This window comes from Meles meles, chromosome 16 (assembly GCF_922984935.1).
Source record: "Meles meles chromosome 16, mMelMel3.1 paternal haplotype, whole genome shotgun sequence".
Classification (NCBI taxonomy): domain Eukaryota; kingdom Metazoa; phylum Chordata; class Mammalia; order Carnivora; family Mustelidae; genus Meles; species Meles meles.
Window position 1 is genome coordinate 57,182,861 of NC_060081.1, and position 20,710 is coordinate 57,203,570.

At 56.6% G+C, this 20,710-nt stretch overlaps 1 protein-coding gene across 1 annotated transcript in view; it reads right to left on the minus strand.

Moving 5' to 3' along the window:
- NOL4L (nucleolar protein 4 like) overlaps positions 1-20,710 on the minus strand; it is a 130,691-nt gene that overhangs the window by 70,770 nt on the left and 39,211 nt on the right. Inside the window, exons 2-3 of the mRNA XM_045980606.1 lie at positions 9,641-9,796; positions 3,184-3,295 (exon numbers count right to left, since the gene is read on the minus strand). Of these exons, the coding sequence (XP_045836562.1) occupies positions 3,184-3,295; positions 9,641-9,796 (268 nt within the window). The remainder of the gene's footprint in view (positions 1-3,183; positions 3,296-9,640; positions 9,797-20,710) is intronic.

Consider the following 20,710-nt stretch of genomic DNA (forward strand, 5'->3'; position numbering starts at 1 on the left):
GATCCTCAGCAGCCTCCTTTGTTTCTGCTCCTGGCGCTGGGGGAGGGCACGGGACTGTCCAGGCCCCCACGCTCCGCCGGGGACAAACTGCTGAGCAGGAGAGGCTGCTTTGCTTCCTCTCTTTCTTTTTAACACGAGGCCAGGAAGCCAGGCATTTTCCCAACAGCCCCTCGAGAAGTCTCCATCCCGTTCCCTGTCCCCCTCCTGTCCCCCCCCCTTCCTGGGACAGGAACACGGGCCGGGGTCTGGGGCCTGGGGCAGAAGAAGGAGGGGGGGCGGCTGGGATGGCAGGGGTGCCTAGGAAAGAGCAAGCAGTATGGCCGCACCCTGAGAGGCCAGTATGGCGGGAGGAGATCAGATCTGCAAGCTCTCAGCTTGGATAGGGAAGGGACACCCTGCCAGCTGGCGAGGGTAGCCCAGGCAGTTAATGCCTCTGGCCATTAAGCAGACAGGGGAGCCTTTTAGACTCTGAGGCTCTCCACTAGCAGCTTCCAGAAAGCAAGCGCTTCCCTTTTGCCCAGCATCCAGGTTGTGTACCCAGGGTGTTCACCTAGGTGGGGTGGTTGATCAGCTGTCTCCCTGTGGAGCCCCCTGAACACTGGCATTCTTGTGTCTGGACACCAGGCACAGAGGACAGGGGGAAACTGGCTGGTGTTTCCTACGTGCCTGCCGCACCAGGTGCCCTCCAGAATGGGCTCCTTTAATTCAACTCTGAGAGGCAGGCATTCCTCCCATTTTGCTGATGATAAAATAAGTTCTTCTGCCTTCTGGAGGAGCTTGGACAACTGATTTCACCATGACACTCGTCTGTGCCTCATTTCCTCAGCTACAAGCTGGGACAGATCCCTCATAGGACCGTGGAAGCTATTATGAAGAGAGGTCCCCAGCCTGCCATGGGATACTCAGCAGCAACCAGGCGCCACAGCCAGGCCCGCTGGATGCCCCCCACCATACTTTGCCATGGGCCACACTGACTCCAACTCCCTCAGTGTCTCCTCCTCCCTTGTGTGGGAAGCTGTGCGCCTGGGGCCCGAGAAGCAGCATTCTGTCTGCCAGCAGCAAGGACGGTCCCCGCAAGCTTTGCACTGCCTGCTCTCTGGCCCTAACCGGCCTGGAGCAAAACCCTGGAAAGAGAGGTTCCTGTGCAGAGCCCACAGAGCTGGTTGAAATTCCAGGAGGCTCCCTCCTGGCGGAGTGCTCACATTCTCTCTCTGTCTCATTCTCTCTATCCACACCCCCAATCCCTCCCATCCTCCTCCCTCTCCTTCTCCTGGGGTGGGGGCAGGAACGGTGGGGGCAGCTCAGAGAAGAGACAGGCTGCCTCCCGGCCAGGCCAGAGCCTATGGATGAGGAGGAGTGGAGGTGCCGCCCCAGAGACCTGGCCAGTGTCACCGAGGAGTGGGGGAGGTGGCAGTCGTCCTCCACCCGGGCAGCAGCAAGCACGCGAGCACAACAGAGGGAGCCTGTAGACACCCCAGAGCAGCCCACAAAGCCGGCCCCTCGTGGCCTCGCCTCCGTTCCTCTAGGCTAGCGCTTTAGTGTCTGACTCCGCCAGTTGCTATGGAAACGGTTAGTCCAGAACAGGAAGGGACAGGCAGCCACCAGCAGGGCACGCGCCTGGGAACCCAGACCCTGACAGGGTGGGGGTGCATCAGGGAAAGCCCTCCTGGCCTATTTTGCAAACACCAAATACCAAATACCCTCTTGGCCCAGGGCTGGGGGGTTGGGGGGGGGCCTCCGAGGTAGCGTCGATCTTGCAACAGCCCCAGCTCCCTCCTCCTACGTGAGCCCCGTGCCAGGTATGGGGATGAACCCTCAAACCCCAGGGGCCCCTGAGGTAGGCACCACGATTAACTCTACCCATGGATGAGGGAACTGAGGCTCAGAGAGCTGAAATCGCTTGTTCGGGACACACCGCTGCTGAGTGGCAGAGCTGGGATTCAAACCCACTGAGTGGGGCCTGGGGAGCTCTGCTCTTAAACCAGGAACCCGGCATTTACGAGGTATGAGCCACACTTGTTCCCATCCCACAGGATTTAGGAGCCACCCGTGTACCCAGTGAAGCAGCCCATGGCCTGATGACCCCACGGACGGGAAGTCTTCCGGATTTGGTCTGTCCGCTGGTGTCAGTCACTCATGGGCATTGGAGACCACCAAAAAAACCCACAACAAAACAAAACAGAACAACACCCCACTGACACCTACACTATGATTTCTTTGTCGTCATCTACTTGAGCTCTGTTGATTTTCCTTCCTCAGAAGCGGTGGACGCCACCAGAGGACCACCCGAGCGCACGGCTGGCCCTTCATTCTGAGTCTGTTCCCATCCTCAGGCAAGAAGCACCCGCTGACTTTGGCCACCTTTACAGCCTGAGGGCCAGGAGCAGCCTGGAAGCCCTGACAAACGGCCCACCTGGCCACCACCTCTCGGGGCAGAGCTATGATCGTACCGGCCGAATGCTCTAGTCCACCTTGCTGTGCCAAAGCCGCCCGCGAAGAGACGGACCCCACACTCACTGGGGGCCTCCGGGGATGCTCAGGCTGAGGTAGTGATGGGACTGAAGTGGGGGTCCGCACTGCATCTCAGCGGGGAGGACAGGGCTGGAGGGCATGGACATCTGTCCGAGGGACCCACTTCCGCTGGTCACAAGTGCTCCGGGCATTTAAATTCTAAGTAATCCCCACAGATTCCCTGGTTGTTTGCAGGGAGGGAAGGAACACTCAGGGAGGACCCCCTACTGGTAGGTGTGGGGCTCGAGGGTAAAAAGGCACAGGTGGCGAGAGGCGTGCTCCTGTCTCCTGAGAGCTCACAGACAGGTCAGTGCGACCAGACCCGTGAGGACACCGCTCAGGGCGAGGTCTGGGTGACAAGAACGAAGGAGCTTAGGGAAGAGGGCGAGATGATCTGTTTCCATCAGGAACATCAGTGGGAGAAGAGGGTCTTGATGAGCAATAGGAACGTACCATTGGCTTTTTAAGGAAACTTGACATTTTTCTTACAGTTAAGAGACAACAACAAGAAAATGAGGCCTTTGGGCAGGGACCCACACTGGCCTCTGGGAATTGTGACAGCCGCTGGCCATGTAGTTTTCTGTCTGTGCCAGCAAGGGGCGGGCCATGCTGGTGGGAGGGCCTCTCCCTGCACAGCTTCCGAGCCACCAGCACACCCGACTCCTCCCCTACCTTTGGGCTCCAGGCCGTTGGAGTTAAAGTGCATCCTCTTTTGACACTCGGTGCAGCTCATCAGGAACCGGGTCACGGCCTCTCGCGGGAGGAAGGCATAGGTTTCCGCAATCTGGGGACAGAAAAGCTTTGCTCATTATATGGGACCAGGGGGGGCCGCCTGCTCACCAGGTCGTCAAGATCTGTGTGCTGGTGGCAGGTGCTTGGCCCTTGAAGAAAGGGAAGGGATTTGAGGAGCAAGGAGCAGGTGTCCTCAATTCTTAGTCATGGAAATGAGTTAGTACTCTTATGGAAAACCACTTTTTAAAAAATTTTGAATAAAAGAGTTAGAAATTGAGAAAGCACAAACAACGAAACATTATCTAACCTATGTTTTAATAAGTAATACTCCTCTCAGAGCATGTAATTGTTGCTCCTGAAAAATGAGTATATATAAACATTGCTCCAGGGGAGGGTGAAACAATTTCCATTCTTAGGGATGGATAACTGAGACCCATGAATCTACCAGCTCTGGGCCTATGGACGGAGCCCAAGGTTGTAAAAGGTCTTCCTGCAATCACTCACAGATCGAGAACATTTTAGGGAGCGCTGTGAGGGTCTGATGACAAATTTTCAAACTGGACGCGCTGTTAAGGACCCCCACATTCCAGGTGAGATCACAAGGCTCAGAGAGGTAGGCCTACTTGCCTAAGGCCACACAGCTTGTTAGAGGCAGTGGCAGACCAAAGCCAACGCTCCAGGTCACACTGCGCCACGACTGCCTCCAGGGGTACTCACCTAGCCAGGGAGGCGGGAAGGGAGGCGGGAAGGGAGGGGGAAGTAGGTGGGAGGGAATACAAGAAACAGGTTGGGAGTGGAGGAGGGGGTTGTGGGCCCAGAAGCCCAGACGTACCCTCTTGCTCTGGGTTTTGGGAAACGTACTTGCCCTGGTTTGGCGGCCTCTTAGGCCCAGGTTCGCTGGCTGAAACTGGTAGCTGCCCAGTTGCTGGTTTTCGCCCATTTCCCAGAGCCCAGGCTGTCCCGCTCCTCTCCACTAAGGGGCAGCATCACCCCAGCATTCCACCATCCTCCCCGCAGCCCAGCCGGGAAAGTTGGCCGAGGGCTCTGGTCAGCCCACGGAGGGAGGGGACTGCTCTCCAGGACAGCACAAGGTCTGCTCCTTTGGGATGCACGAGGGCCCTGTGCCACCTCTGTGGTGGTCGGGAGGTGGAGTAGGGTGGGGCAGAGTGGATGGGGGGACGGGGGGTGGGGTGGGAGGGCGGGGGGGTGCGGGGCAGGGTACCAGGGCTATGGCCAGGCCCTCAGAGGACCAGCTCAGGCTGTGCCCTCAGCTCAGCTGGTCTGTGGAGCTCGGGGGCCACCCCTGCTTGGTGGCCGGCTGCAAAGGCAGAGTTAATTTTGGTGACACAATTGTTATTTCTCAGCTGATTTGATGCTCTGCGGAGCAGGCAGGCTCCTTGATGAGTTATCTCCCTTCCAAATTCCCTGTCTGATTGCCTTCCTCTGGAGGTCAGGGACAAGGGCAAAGCCCTGCGCTCTGATTGGAGCTGGTGGATGGGAGGGCAGGCGGCCCGTCCTTTCAGGTCTAAGGGCTCCGGGATGGGGGCTTTCCTGCCACACACAGAGACATCTTCATCCCCAGCCCAACCTGCCTGGAAGTCTCAGGGGTGGCACGTCCCTCTCAGGCCTTCGGGGCTGAAGGGCCAATGGTGGCAGGAGTAAAGGGGCAAGGGTGCAGGGTGTCCGCCCAGCAAAGATCAGGACCTTGGCTGAGCTGGGCAAACAGGTGAGCCCCGCCGGGGCGCTACAAGGTGTGGCGTCCCAGGTCAGACCTCCAAGAGATGAGCTGAGGACCTGGGGGGAGGAGCGTCACAGTCTGCTGGGAAAGGAGGGACATTGCTGCCATAGGAACAGCCCGACTTCGCTCTGTGGAGCTAATCGGCTGCTGGGCAGAGAAATCATTTCTCTGACGCTCTAGGAGGGCCTTCCTGGCCTGGTGAGGAGGGTCCAGGTGCAGTTCCCGGAGAGGGCCCGGCCCAGGGGCCAGAGTGGCAGCCGCGGCTCTCCTGGCCTTGGCAGGGATCCCAGCAGTGTGCCAAGCTGGCTGGCGGGCCACGGGACAGGGAGCGCTGGGCGTGTGGTTTCCGGCCCTGGGTGCCGCACAGGAGCAGGTGGGGTGGACTGAAGAAGGCTGGGGGAAAAGCCCTTGGAAGCCCTGCCCTGGGGGACTGGAAGGTCTGCAGCCTCGTGAACAGCTGGGGCGGCATGAGTGGGGGGAGTCAGTGGGGGGCAGAGGCCTGCCCAGCTCTCTGCTGCTGTAGAGGCCGGCATGGAGGAGGGGCCCCGCGGGGCCTTCAGCCTTCACTCTCCTGGCTTGTACACATAAGAAATGGGACCTCTATTCCTGTTCCACCACACAGAGGTCCAAGGCCATAGGCCCCCAGGACGAGCTGAAAGGAGGAGGACAATCCTCACTTGTGCCCTCCCTAGTCAATAGGAGGGTGGTTTTCAGGTAGTTTTGGAGCTCCAGACACAATTCTGGAAATAGTCTCTCTCTTTTTTTTTTTTTTTAAAGATTTTTATTTATTTATTTGACAGACAGAGATCACAAGTAGGCAGAGAGGCAGGCAGAGAGAGAGAGAGAGAGGAAGGAAGCAGGCTCCCTGCTGAGCAGAGAGCCCAAGGCGGGGCTTGATCCCAGGACTCTGGGATCATGACCTGAGCCGAAGGCAGAGGCTTTAACCCACTGAGCCACCCAGGCGCCCTGGAAATGGTCTCTTATGCGAAGTCAAAATGTGAAACAGGTAAAGACAGAGATGCTGTGTTCAAGGAAGGGAAGCCCCAGGACCCCTGCCCCCACCCCCCCGCTTCCCCCAGCAACTTGCTGCCTTGCACTTGGGGCCTCCTGCCTGGACACTGAGACCTTTCGCGTTTTCCCTGGTGGTAAAACAAAGGGAGATTTCACGGGCAGGGAGAGCAGAAGCTATTTGCAGAGTCGTTGACTTGTAAGGCCCCATTTTCGCTCCCTAGCTCCGGGGCCGACAAGGACAGATGAGGCCAATTGGGGGGATTTGCACCACTTTACAAGATCCTCCTGCTGCCCTGCGGTGGATTAGCACGTGGTGGGCCTGGAGCAGCTGCTGACCACATCTGGCCCCAACTCCAATGTGCTCTAGGCGGCCAGATCCAGATTCCGCCGCTCGGCCTAGCCTACCGGCACCCCGGGAGAGAGGAAGGAAGCAAAGAGCTTGCTCCAACCCAAATGGGTACAGACTCCAAAAAAAAGCCCCTTGAAAAAGGACCTGTCCTCTGTGTAGGATCAGGGAATTTGTAGAACCACTTGGAACCCTCCCCAGACCCCAGGGGCAGGGGCAAGTCCCTCTGGGGATCCTCTGGATCGCCTGGTCACACTGCATCAGAGGCAAAGTACGGCAGGGACTTCCTGCCCCAGATGGGAATCCCCTGCATTGCCCATTGTAAATGGTCATCTATCCCTGGCTCATACCCCCAGTTTCAGAAAGCTCATTACCTGTTCTCTCTGATCTATTGCTGGATACTGGTGGGTGCCAGAAGCTTCCTTTTCCCACAGAAGAATGTGCCTCCTTTAATGCCCTTGAACAAGTCTGCCCATTTCCCTTCCAGCCCCTTGCTTCCTGCAGACACCTCAGGCCTGTAAGAATCTGGAAGGCCCCCAGTGGCCTAGAGATGGCAAGGCAGTCCCAGGATTCAGGTCTGGCAAAACACACAGAGAAAGGTCCAAAAACCCTCAGCCAGGGGCCTGATGCAAACCCCACGGTGCCAGGCTGAGCCTCTCTGCAGCCGTCGGCACAGAGTTTCCTTGGGGGCTCTTTCCCAGGCGGGCACGGATGGAACTGAAGAGCTAGGCCTGGGTTGAGGAAAATGGGATCAGATGAAAAGAAGGGGGACAAAAGCCTCCAGGCACCACCCCCACCCCCAAAAAAGGAAAAGGGTGGCAAGAGAAGGGTGACAGATGGGGAAGAGGAGGGGGAAGGGAGAGGAGGCACACCGGGGAGGAGGGAGGTGCAGCAGCCCCCTTGGCCTTCACACCCACGGCAGGAGGGCCCTGGCCTGCTCCACTCAGCCTTGGCCCTGCTGCTGAAATTCCAGCTCTGTGCGCAGCCCAGCTGGCCCGCTGCCAGTCATGTGCCAGCTCCAGGCTGGGCAGCGGGAAGTGGGGCACGCGGCGGGCATATGGACAAGAAGCCAGGAAGTGCAGAGCAAAGGGCTGGACGTCCGCTTGGCCCAGGGACACAGAGGCTGGTGGGACCAGTCCAGCCCTGCCTTCTCTACAGCACCGAGGCTGCAGACCCTGCCTTCCTAAATACCCAGGGAGGGGCGCCTCAGGGGCCCAGTGTGTTAAGCCTCTGACTCTGGGCTCAGGTCATGATCTGAGGGTTGTGAGATGGAGCCCGGCATCAGGGCTCAGGCTCTGGCCTCCTCGCTTACCAGGGAGTATTTGAGATCCTCTCCCTCTGTCCCTCCCCTCCCCCACTCATTCTCTTCTTTCTCTCTCCAACGAATAAATCTTAAAATAAATAAATAAATACTCTGGGAGTGCCTGTGGCACGAGGCTGGGTGCTGGTCATCAAGGAGACCAGGGAAATCACGTGTTCTGGCTGGCCCAAGCCCATTTACCTTGACAACAGCAAGTCATCGGGCTTACTAACCGACCACAGCGGGGGACTATAGAGAGGCAGGAGTGGGAGGTGGCCAGGGCATGGGCTCTGGGGCCAGCAGCCTGGCTCTGAACACCAGTAGGGCGACCTCAAGGCAGATTATGTGTTCCCTCTGAGCCTCAGTCTCCTCATCTGTAAAATGGAGAACACAGGAGCCCTGGCTTCATATATGCACCCTTGGTCCGCGTGAAGGCTCAGAGGGCTGTGGCCGGGAGGTGCTGGGCTGCCCAGCACTGGCAGACTGAACACTGAGAAGATGTGCTAGGTCTCATGAATACCAAGGGGCCACAAAGGCTCTGGCTCAGGCGTCTCCCCCTTCATCTATGACCCTCTGGGGGGAACACCTTCAGGATTCCCTGTCCCATCACACATGCACTGAGAAGCAGGAGGGGGAGGGCAGGTGGTAGAATCATCTCCGGCCTCCCTTCAGCCCAGCCCCTCATCTTCTGAGGTTCTTGGGCACATGGGTCCATCCATAAGACTCAATTAGGGCAAAGGCCACCTTCTGGGGACAAGGACAAACCAGATGGCTGGAATTTAAAAAAAACAAGGCCATATGGGAAAATATACAGGCCACCTCCACAGCAGTCCAAGGCTATTTATAGGAAGACCTTGGGGGCTGGGGTGGGGGTGGGGTTGGAGTTGGGTAGGGAAGCCCGGTGAGAGGGGCAGTTCTCTAAGAAGCCAGAGAAAGAGCGTCAACACAGAGGGGACATGAGGACACCAGCTGACGGCCACTGAAGTGCTATGTGACCTTAGACAGGTAGATCAACTTTCAGGCCTTGGTTTCCTTAACTGCAAAATGGGACCATAGTGCCTCCATCCCAAGAGATGTTTGGCTTTACTGGTTTAGTGGTCAGAGTGCTTGGCTTTACTGACTTAGTGGTGGGTCCCAGGGTCAGAGTACGCCTGAGCCGTGGCAATGGCAGGGAACAGGGGGATGGGAACGGAACCCAGGTAGGCCCCTCCTGCTCTGGCCCCATCTCCTCTACCTCCCCATGTGTGACGTTTCCCACCGTCTCTGCTCCCTTCTGCCTCCCCAAGCTTAGAATGCCAGCTTATAATGCCATCTTCTCTGTAAAGCGCCCCCTGGTTTAGCACTGAACATCAGTCTCTAGAGAGGCCTTTGCGGAACGCCCTGGGGGTTCTTGTTCCCTCAAAGCTAGTCTTGGAGGTATTTCTGGTTCTCATGTCTTGGTTTTGCTCTCAGGCTCCCCACCCCAAGTCGAACTGTGATCTCCCTGGAGGTAGGGCCCCTGTCCCCAGACTTCCCCTGGGGAACTTCCAGTCCGGACTTCACACGGGGGTAGGGAATCGAATGAACTCACACACTCAGGAAGCGTTTAGGGCAGGCCTGGCACACGGTAAATGCCGTGGAAGCATTCGCTCTTTCGAGTCTTATTATCTGGCCACCCCTACCCCCACAGTCCCAGAGCAGGCTGCAGGGGGACTGGGGGGAGGGAACAAGTGAAGCAGAAACTGGGAAGAGGAGGGCTTTGCTCCTGCCCTCATCCCTCGCCTTCCCTCCCTCACCCCCTTCAACCTGCTTCTCCTTTGTGCTCAGACCACAGAACCCGCCCCCTGGCCCCCCTTGAGCCATCTCTGGCTGCCGTGCCCTTGCCCTGTGCCCCCCTGGGTCCCCAAAGGCCGTTTCATCACGCCTCAGCTCCCTGCCCTGCCCCCGCCCAACATGTGCGGAGCCCGTGGCCTCCTGCCAAGGCCCGGGGCTGCCCACAGAGGCCCAGAGACAGACATCTCACCGCTCGGTAGGTTTTCTTCTGCCCAGCGTGCTTGGGGGCTTTGCCTGGCTCCGCCGAGCTCTCCACGTGCATCGAGTAGATGATGTCAAAGAAATCTTCCACCACAGCGACCCGCTTCAGAGAGATGCCCTCCGGCTCCGACAGGCCATCTGCCCCCTGCGACAGGGCGGACAAGCTGTGTCAGTGGCGGGGATGACGGCGCGGGGCGAGAGCTGGGCCCTGAGGCCTGGCAAAGGGTGGGGGGGGCGGGGGCAGGGACGGCGCTGCTCTCTGACCCGCAAGGCCTCCAGTGGTAGGTCTGGAGGGCCGGGGGCGTGGAAGGAGCCTGCTGAGAGGGTCCCAGGGCTGGGGGCACCAGAGTCAGGGTAGCCACTGGTACCAATCTCCCAGAAACAATGGGCAGAGAACGACAGCAACAAAACTACAAATTAAAAAACCAAGAGGCTCCATGTTCACAATTTCAGACAGATTGTGCCAGACTCGGGCGGGGAGCTCTCGCATCACATGCCGTGCCAAGACCATCCTGGAAGTCTCTGGGGAGGGGGGTGCTAAGTAGATGTAGCCCATCAGGGGCTCGCCAATTAGCAGCAACCTTTCACTGTGGTCCTGGGCAGGGGGCCCCGGGGAACGGCTTGGATCACCTGGGTGACTCCTGCCTCTACCCTGGCCTTTCTGAAAAGCTCGTCACCCCTGCCCGCCCTCCCCGCTCTGGCAGCTGAGCACCCGCAACAGACCCAGGCCCTTTGTGTCTGGAGATACAGAGAATAACAGACACAAGGCCACGTGGAGGTGGCAGGGCCTCGTGAGCAAGGGGGCCCCCGAGCCTCCTTTCAGGCTGGCCTGAGTGCTGTCTGCTGGCCCTGAGAAGGTGCGCCGGGGCTGAGATGGGGGTCCTGCTGCTGGGCAGACACCTGCCATGCTCCCACCAGCGGCGCTGGGCGGGAACAGGGAAATTTCAGGGCATGAGGCTGGGGGGTGCGGTTGGGGTCCCTCAGGGAGTGAACTGCTTGGTGAGGTCTTTATTCATACGGCGTCAGAGACACACAGACTTGGGGACACCTGGCTCTCAGCCATCATCTCCCTCATCTCCCTCATTGGAGAACTCTGGGGGGCTTCAACAATGAAGAGCAAGCAGATGTGTGTGTGTGTGTGTGTGTTGAGGGAGGACTGGGGGGAAAGGAGGCAGGCTTCTCTCTAAAAGTGTCCAAAAACACAAACCTCTCAGAGAATTCTTTCCCAAAGGATCTTGCTCATGGCTCAAGAACGTCAGCTCTGGGAGGGTGTGGGCTTCGTATGTGGGCTCAGGCAGCCTCCCTAACACCTAGAGCAATGCCTGATACTTAACAGGCTCAAAAAATAGCTACCAAATGACTGACTGCTTGTAAGCGGCAGGCAGGCAGGGTCGCTTAGACATAAACTCTCCCTCGGTCGGCATGGGGCCCATCACTGACGTGGCTGTGTGGTCCCGAGCAGTAACTTTGCTTCTCGACTCCTCAAGTCCTTTACCTGGAAAATGGGGCTAACAGAAGCACCTTTCCCATATGAGCTGCGGAGAGGAGTAAAGGAGATACCCCTACAGCATTTAGCCGCCTGCCCGGCCCATAGGACCTGCTGGATAAGTACTATGATTACAGAGTGCCTTGTCGTCTGCAAAGTTTCCCCCAGCTCTGATAGGGCGGAACATCGCAACAAGCCTGGGAGGTTGTCAGGGTCAGGACCCGCCTGCGGCATAGGGGCTGGTAAGTGGCAGAGTGGGTTTGGGACCTCTGTCTTTGTAGTCCAAGGAAAAGAGAGATGGTGCTAAATGGGACACCTGCTCACAGAACATTCTGGCCATAGACAGGGTTTGGTTTCATCCAGCAACTTTCCCAACATGCCATGATGGGTGTCTTTTTGCCAGTGGCCCCCTTGAGGGCAGCCGGGCATCTGGAGTGGAAGGAGCCAAGTTCTAGAGCTAATGGGCAGCCTCTGCGGGGGTGACCTCATCGGCCCCTACAGACCCTCCTGCCAATGGCTTCCTTCCTAGTCAGGATCCATTTCAATGGGGACTTCTCAGATAGCATGCATGGGTGTGTGTGTGTGCACGAGCGTGTGCACACTGTGTAGGAATCGCTGCCTGTTGGTGCTACTTCCCTTATGTGAGATTGTGGGCAAATTCTTCAGCCTCCTTGAGTTTCACTTATGAGATTGAGCTGTAAAATTCCATGACTCTTCTGTTCTTAAACTCTCTCAGGAGTTACCATTACCTTGTTCCTGGGGGGTGTCTGAAGTTCCCTTTGAAGTCCTGGGCCATCTATAAAGAGGACTCACTAGTGACAAACAGACTCATTAGCTGACCCAGCATTTTAGGGGATCTTCCAATACTGCCATGACGGAGTTGGGGGGGGGGCAAATATTACGACAGCCCAGTTAGAATATATGTCTAGCCGGAGGTTCCCATTGGCAAAAACTAACAAAAGGATCGGAAGCATGAAAATGTAACTGGGTTTTTATTTCTTAATCTGGGTGGTGGTTTTACTGGTGGGTTCATTTTATAAAAAGCCATTAATCTGAACACTTTACAATCTGTGTACTTCTCTGTAGGTCTGTTAAGCTTTAATTTAAAAAGTATATTAGGGGCGCCTGGGAGGCTCAGGCAGTTGAGCATCTGACTCTGGATTTAAGCTCAGGTCGTGGTCTCTGGGTGGTGGGCTTGAGCCCCGCGTTGAGCTCTGTGTTTTGTGTGGAGTCTGCTTGTCCCTCTCCCTCCTCCCTCCCACCCCCAGCTTGCATGCACACTCCCTCTCCCAAATAAGTGAGTGAGTAAATAAATAAATTAATTAATTAATTTTAAAAAAATATAGAAAAGTGTAACAGGGTGGATAGTTCCACAACATCGTGATAACCCTAATCTAGAGGCATAATAATGGGTCTAACTGCTTAAAAGCAAATAGATCTCTCTGCTCATAAAACTGTTTCAAGCCAGAACACAGATACTTCTGGAAAGGGGGAGATAAAATTGGTGGGAGAGAATAGAGAAAGAAAATAATCTGATGAAAGACAGTATTTTAGGTGGGTGAGATGGGAAGTGTGCCCTAACCAGCTTGGTAACTTTGGGCAGGTTACTTCTTGACCTTTTTTTTTTTTTTTTAAATAATCTCTACATCTAATGTGGGGCTCAAACTCACAACCCTGAGATCAAGAGTCACAGGCCCCACCAAATGAGCCAGCCAGGTGCCCTAATTCTCGACCTCTCGAATCTCAAGTTTCCTCACCTGGGAAATGGGCCTAAAACGTCCTAGTTGGCTATTTCAAGGATTATGTTAAGAGCGTATGTCAGGCATCTGGCTTATCAATATTCATCTCTTCCCTTTGGACTCACTGAATTTGGACATTCTGGGTTTAGGAATCTGCTCTTAGCTCCTGTCCTTCCGATCCATTCAGGTTACAGCACAGGTCCCCCCAAGCTAAGACCCACTATCAGAGAAGATGCTTAAGATGTTACTTCCTAAGTAACACACGAAGGCTGTCACACAAACTTGACAAAAATTTTCCTAGAGCCAACGTGTAACTAACCAACCCAGATTAAACAGCAAAATATACGGCCCAGGGCCAGGCCTCTGTCCCAGCCTCCCATCTCCATTCGAAGGCAGACACGGGTACCCACCAGCTTTGCACCTGGTCCAATGTAACCGTAAAATTATCCCAGAGAAACTCTCCAGGGATCATTTTTAGTAACTCCCTCTTTGAAAATCTATTGAGATCTCCCCTGATGTTCAAACCTGGGTCCTCGAATTGGTCTGTCTCAGCTGCAGGGACGTACACAGGAAAGGAGCGGGCTTGTAGCAACCCCAGTGCAAACCACACAAGGTCTACAGAGTCACACGTTGAACTGTCCTCTGGTGAGCTGTGGCCACCTGGACACCATGTGTGCCACACCCTAAGGGAAGAACACCAGGATATCTGCCTGTCCTTCAAGGAGAACCCTGGGCAGAGAACAAAGGGATCCCACGGCAGTCACGTGCGACAGACATCTCTGCCATGCCCGGCATCCTTGGAGGTACTAACCTTCATGCTAAGTGCTGCAGGAGAGGCATGCCTTCCTTAGCTGAGAATCCACACTCAGTGTTACAAGGCAAGAGCTGCTAATTAAAGGAGCAGAAAGCACCTTCCCCATGGCCTTGGGATGCCCCTGCCAACCACTTCTGCTTTGTACCCAAATTAGCTTAATCTGATCCATGGCCCTAAGCAAGCTGGGCCTTGGTTTGACAAAGAAAAGAAAGCTCACTTCATCTATAGGCTGAGTGAAGATGGGGCCTAGAGCCTCCTGACTCTCCCCAGGTTCCTGGGAACGCCAACCAGGAGTGACGGATCGGAACCCTGAAACTCCCAAGGGAAAAGCCACGAGAAATACAAGGTCAGTTGTGCAGGACCAACCTTAGGGGCCTTCCTGCTTGGGGAAGAATATTGTCATGGCAACACACTACATCCTTTTGAACCAGCCAACTCCAGAACAGCCAGCCAGACCCAGGCCAACAAAACCAGACATGACAAGAGCTGTAAAAATTTCATGGAGTTTTAAAAATTTCATACTACCTTTCCTGGACATCACCATCTTCCTTGAAACCAGCCCATCTGGATTCCAAACTAAAGGCCAGGTTGCAAGTTATTGAGGAAATCACCAAATGTCTGTTTACATACTGCTCATGTTTCACAGTATTTAGAAGGGCGGTCCCAGAGTGTGGTGCTTAGACCATCAGAGTCAGCATCACCTGGCAACTGAATAGAAATGCAGATTCCCAGGTCCCCCTGCCTCAGACCCACCAAATCTCATTCTCTGGGGGTTTTACTAGGGTTCCCCCAGAGGATTCAGATGCACCGGATTTTGAGAACTGCTGATTAGAATGTCTCCATAGATAGAGAGGTAACTAGTTGGCTCATTAAATAGATGCTTGCTCTGTGCGTCTAGGCCTAATATATTAATATTAATATTAATATTTTTCTTCTCAGCTGAAGGCCAATTTTTCCAATGGTGGGAACAAAAGAACCTTACTGGGCAACATTACTATAAATTCAAAACACCTGCCCAGTGACTTAATGCAGATTATGGAAAGAAAGGGCAGGAGTGCTCAGCAACCTGACATCAGATTTTTAGGTTCTCCCTGGCAAAGTTAATTAATACTTAAGCAGGTCATCCCTTGACCGGTCTTTTCTGGCTTTCCCAGTTTCCTCAAATGATCTGAACGCTCAGCACAAGCAGGATTATGACCCCCAGGGCTGCAAGCCTAGACGAGGGAGATGAGCAGACCTGGCCAGGTCGTGAGACAGGTCCCTGCCAGGTCCCTGCCAGAGTGGCCTCCCTCAGGTGAGCTACGTTGCCTGTTTTTCCCCTAAGCCAATTAAACATACCCCTGTCCCACGGCTAATGGATTTCAGTTCTGTCATTTCCGTTGGAACTTTGAAGCCACTTGCTGGTAGTAAGTTACACACTGATCAAGGTGGGCTCACCGGTTCAGGCCATCAGGGGGCCGGTTAGGGCACCCCCCACCATATTATTAGCAGCATATGCCTTCCAGCAACGACGAGGCCATGATTGAGAGGATGTGGCTAAATAGCAGGGACATTTCTCAACTGGGTTCCTTCGGCAGAGGAAGAAACCACACAGAAAGTCCTCAGGATGTGCCCTTTTGGTGCATTTCAGATCCAACTCTTGATAAGGCATAAAAATCAACAAGATTGCCATCAATGGAGGACATACCTTTGGCTACCACTTATGTGGGAGCCCGGGACTTCAGGGGGCTGATTGCTCAGGCAAATGTGAGGATGTCTCTCCATCCTATCGGGGCCAGCCGGCTAAGTGGTTGCCATCACAGGCCAAAGTTGCTGCAAATATCAGCTGCATGCAACTTCCAGTTTCTGGAACTGTGGCTGGCTGTTCCTCCTGCCTCTCAAGTCACACTGTAATACATTCAGGCAGGGCTGAGGTTTTGCAGGTGCAGGTACCAGTTTTGGGGGGGCGGTTCTTACAAAGTCTCCTTCCAGCTCCTGGCAGGGCTGGAAGAAGACCCAAGGAGAGGAGTCAGCCTCCTGCAAATGGTTCTCAGAGAGAAAGGAGAGAGGCAGAGAGGAAACCTATAAGCCACAATGAGCTGAGGGACCGAAAAGAAGAAAACCAGAAGGAAGACCCGCACCCAAATATCCAGAAATTTCCTTCTTAGAATCCCCAAGAAAAGCTGGTCATCATAAAGCCGGGGAGTCGGGTGACCGAGGGGAGGGCATTGCCTAAATAGAACAAGGACGACATTTGAATATCTCAGTTATAAATACTACCTACTGTGCACTGGAAACCAAAACCAAAACCAGGCAAATAAAAAAAAGTAACCCTCCAAAACAGAGATCTGCACCAGAATGTTGGGACCCATAGCTGCCATGAGCTCTGGAGGCTGGGATGGGCTAGGGAGGAGACCACACCCCCGATAAATAAATAAATACATAAACGAGGCGCTGAGGACTCAGTGTAGCACCTGCCTCTTCTCCACCCCTGCGCACAATCTCCAACTGCTACTGCCGAGCCGCCACCGCGGCGCACCTGCCATCTGGAACAGGCCTCACATATTCCAAGACCTCCTTTCTGCTTCGCTGAACCTCCATCTTCTTTCAAATCACGCTGGGGACCGAAATGCACACCCCGGGCCACAGGAAGGTGCCTGGGATCAGCCCCCCAATGACAGCGCTACCTTTGAGGGATGCCATATCCTTCCAACAGCTGTGAATATTTTTCTTCCCCCCCCTTTTTTTGGTTAGCTCTGGAATATCTGGAAAGGATGGGAGGAGGGTGGGAAGAGAAAGGGGTGCAGCAGCCCCAAGTGTCCCCCTTTTGGCAAGAGGGGGAGCAATGACCCCAGTTTAAGGGAGGGAGGGAGCAGCCAAGGGCACTGTCAGGCAGGACAGGGTAGGGGCCCTGGCTGGGGTTGTGGCCTGGGGGTGTCTACGATGCACAAGTGCCCTGGGGTGAAGTCACAGGCCTGAAGACAATCCAGCCCTGACCCTGGCCAAACGGCTGGCCTGAGCCTCAGTCTCCTCCTGTGTTGCGGTGACACAATGTGACAGGATGGCTGTAGGAATCCAAATGGGGCACACATAGCCCCCACCCTGAGCAAGACACCCATAAATGACCTCTGTCGCTACTACTCTGAAGGGGCGCGCTCCAGGACTCTGGGGACCCGCCTCCCTCGGGAGCCTTGGCCAAGGACAGGGAATGGGGTCGCTGAGGGGTGGCTTCTAGGTGGAAGGGGGAGGTCCTGAGCCAAGCAGGCCCTACGGGCGGGTCCCTCTGGGGCCGCGGCGGGCGGCGGGACGCGCTAACAAGCGGAGGCCCCAGGTGCGGGCCCCACCCAGCGCTAGGGTTGGGGTTAGGGGGAGTTGGAGGGGGAGGGGAGGGCCCGCGCGCTAATGACTGTTGACAGCGCGCGCAGGGGCTGGCCGGGCCGCGCGCGCCGCTGACAGCTGCTTGGGCGGGGGGCGGGGCGCAGGGCGGGGGGTGAGGCTGCTCCCGCTCCCCCCAGGGCGCACGCGCGTGCGCCTCGGCCGGGAGGGGCGGGGAGGAGCGGGGAGGAGCGGGGAGGTGCGCGCGCGCCGGGCCCGGGTTCGGAGGGCCTGCTGGAGCGGCTCGCGCGGGCTCCTCGCGGGCAGGCAGGTAATGAGAGTAACCATGGCAACCCACCAGAGGAAGTGTATTCTGCAGGAGACGTTAATCCCCTCTCCCCGGAGCTGGGACAGCCTGACTTTCCATTCTCACACAGTAATTAGATACCAGCTGTCAGTGCAGGGGGGACGGCTCCACGGCTGCAGCCCTGCTTTGGGGGGGGGGGCGCACAAAGGGGGCGGGGGGGGACGCGGGGAGGAGGGCGTTAAAGACACAGGGACGCTTTCCGGCGGTGGGCCAGGGCGGCGCGCCTCCCCCTGTCACCAGCCTCCAGGCGCGCGTCCGCTCACCTGGAGACCCCGCCCGCGCGGAGCCCCGCCCACTCCACACGCACCTGCTGCGCGCCCGCGCGCCCGCCCTCGCGTTCCCCCTCTCCCAGCCCCGCCTCCCCACTCCCCGCGCACCTGCCCTGCGCCTGCCCGGTCCTCCGCCCTCCTACCCTCCTGCCCCCTCCCCCTGGGGACGCTGCCCACCTGTCCTTTGTGCGGGCCGGTACCATTCGATCTGGCCAGCTCCCCTTCTGGGAGCGCCCGCTATGTGCCAGGCGCTGTGCCAAGACCGATCTGTGTAATCCTCACAGACCCTGTGTGGTAGGAGCCTCTGCTGTTCCCCGCCCAAGGCGCAGTGGGGTGTGGCCATTTGCCCAGGGTCACGCAGAATTGAACCCCATCCCGATGCCCATTTCACCATCAAGCTACAGCGCCTCCCCATCGCATCCACATCCGTTATAGCTGGGCGGGGGGGGGGGGAGGCCCGCGGGCCTCCCAAACGCTCAGGGAGACAAAACAGTCACACTGGTAGCTGGCATCGTGGTGCACTTCATGTGTGCCAAACATTCACTGCCTCATTTCACTTTCCCAGCAGCTCTGGGAGGTTTATTACCCCCATCTCAGAGGTGAGGAAACTGAGGCACAGAAAGCTAAGGCAACTTGCCCAGTCATGAGTGGTAGAGCTGGGATTCAAACCCAGGCAGTCAGACCTCAGGATCCATGCTCCCAGCTACTGGGCACTATTAACTCCACCCCCAGGTTCCTGGTGGCTGGAATCCAGCCCGGGTCTTTCATTGTTCAGCTCACCCACATCAGTGAGGAGCCCTACCTGAAAATTCTAAGAAGCTCCTAGGCCTAAAGCCATTACCACATCCCTAATTTCTATCAGGTCTCCCAGAAACCCCTTGCTCTTGGCATGGGTAGCCACTTGGAAATCATTCTAGGCGAACCTTTCCATTTCACAGGTAGGAAGACCAACACCACCAAGGTTAAAGTCTAGCCCAAGGAGGAAGCAGACTGGTGGAGCCTTTGGGGGGACTTCAGTCCCCAAAGGCCCAGCTGTACCTCCTGCCCCCCACCCCAGAATCAGATCTGGGGTGGGCACATGAAGGAGGGGCAGGAAGTGCTGAGAAGCAGAACAGGCTCCTGTCCCCAGTGGCAGCCGGTGTCTGGGGCTGGAGGAGGCTATCTGATCCCTTCCCCACTGCCCTGGCCATGACCTCCTCCCTCCCTCCATCTCTCCCTCCTCCCTCATGGCCAGAGTAGCCAGCACCCTGGGCTGCAGCTGAGAACCCTGCGTTTCCCAACCTGGCCTGCATTCCTGTGGGAGGAGGGACAGGGGGAGGCTGGGCCAAGGGCTTTAGGGACAGGGGTACCCCTGGGGCCACCCCACCCTGTGCAGGCCAAGGCAGGGCTGCCTCCAACCTCACCGTTTCCTGCCTCTGCTCTCCTCATCTCTCAGTAGCAGAGCTGCCTAAATTTGGCTCCAGGAGGGAATGGGGGAGGTGGCAGCAGGCGGGTGCTGTCAGAGGCCAGGGCGCAGCTCCCTGTCTAGCCGGCTGGCATTTTTGCTGTCTGGAGGAGGGCAGGGGGGCCCAGCAGCTCTCTCTGGGAAAGGGAGATGTTCGTACCTTCTGACATGCACTGAGTAATGTGCAAACGACATACAAACTGAGCTTCAAATCAGCATCCTAGCCAGGGAACAGCTTGGGTGCTGCTTTTGGGATGAGAACAGAAGGACTAGTGGCCCACTCCCTAGAGGCTCCAGTGGGGGCTGAGTGGAGGGGCACGAGAGTGTCCAGGGCCGGACACCCTCTCGGTTTCTCTCCAGGTATAGCTCTGGGGCTTCAGATCAGCGACTGGACCTTCTGGGTCCCAGCCTGAGGGCAGAACCCTGGCTTTCTCTGCCTGCTCTGGCATAGTGCTCGGCACACCCCGTCACACGGTTAAGCACGTGGATTCTGCAGCCACTTTGCGCAGGTTTGAACCCTGACTCTCCATGGGCCAACTGGGTGAATTCCGCAACAGGATACCCAGAAAAACAGATTGGGCACCCCTTTTGGTTACAGTCGCTTCCCTTTCCTGGAAGTTGAGCACAGGGGCATGGGCTGAAGGAACATGGGCTTTGGAATCAGACCTAGATTCCAGGTATGGCTAAGCTGGCAAGGCTCTGGGGGTCTCACGGCCCTTTTCTGGGAAATGGGTTCAGGATCAGGATCCGAAGGTCAGCTGTGATGTTCCTGGGAGGGCCTGGCACACAGTGGGCAACCCGAAATCTTCCCACTGGCCTAGTCTCATTATTCTCTGCATTCCTTCCAACTACTTGCCCTGTCCTGTTCCCATCTCCCCTCTCCTCTTTGCTCTCTGTCCTGGTTTTTCTCTTGTCTCTAGGTAGTTACACATTTCCTGTAGTGTCCCTCCTCCCCTTCTCCCCACTTGTCTTGGTGACCTCCGGCCAGCCACTGCCTCTCGGAGTCTCAGTCTGCACATCTGCTAAATGGGGGTCACGGGAGGTAGAGGAGGAGCTCCGTCTGGGATTCGGGGCCTAGTAGCATGTGAGAGGCAGCAGGTCTTCTTTACAAGGCCTCCCCCTCCCCACCCATCATCCCAAATGACCAGGAGGGGTGGGCTGTGCCCTCTGCTCTATCGGGTACAGGGCGTTGGGGCCCCGCTTCTCGGTGACTCTGTTTAACCCCAGATAACTGCTCTCCTGCCCCTCGGCCGGGGCTGATATGAGCTGAATCCAGCTTCCTGCCACCCAAAAGCCACTTCCTGCCAAACTCGAGCTGATACCAGAAGAACTTGTTTTCCGAGCACAGAGCAGTCCTTGGTGGGGCAGCCACCGGCCCGCCTGCCCCGGGTGTGAACGTTTTTTCCATCTGCCTGTCTGCCTGGCAAGGCTGGGTGGGGGAGGATGGGGCTCTGCCCTCGTCACCTCTGAACCTGTCTGTCGTGCCCCGCCCCACAGTCGCCTCCAGGCCTGCCAGTCCACCCGTCCCTGAAAGGGTGCCAAGTGTCCCTGAGGGCCCAGACAGACATACGTAGGCAGTGACATATAGTCTGACACAGTCACACACACAGTCACTCTGACAGAGTCCCCACAGCCACTGGACATTT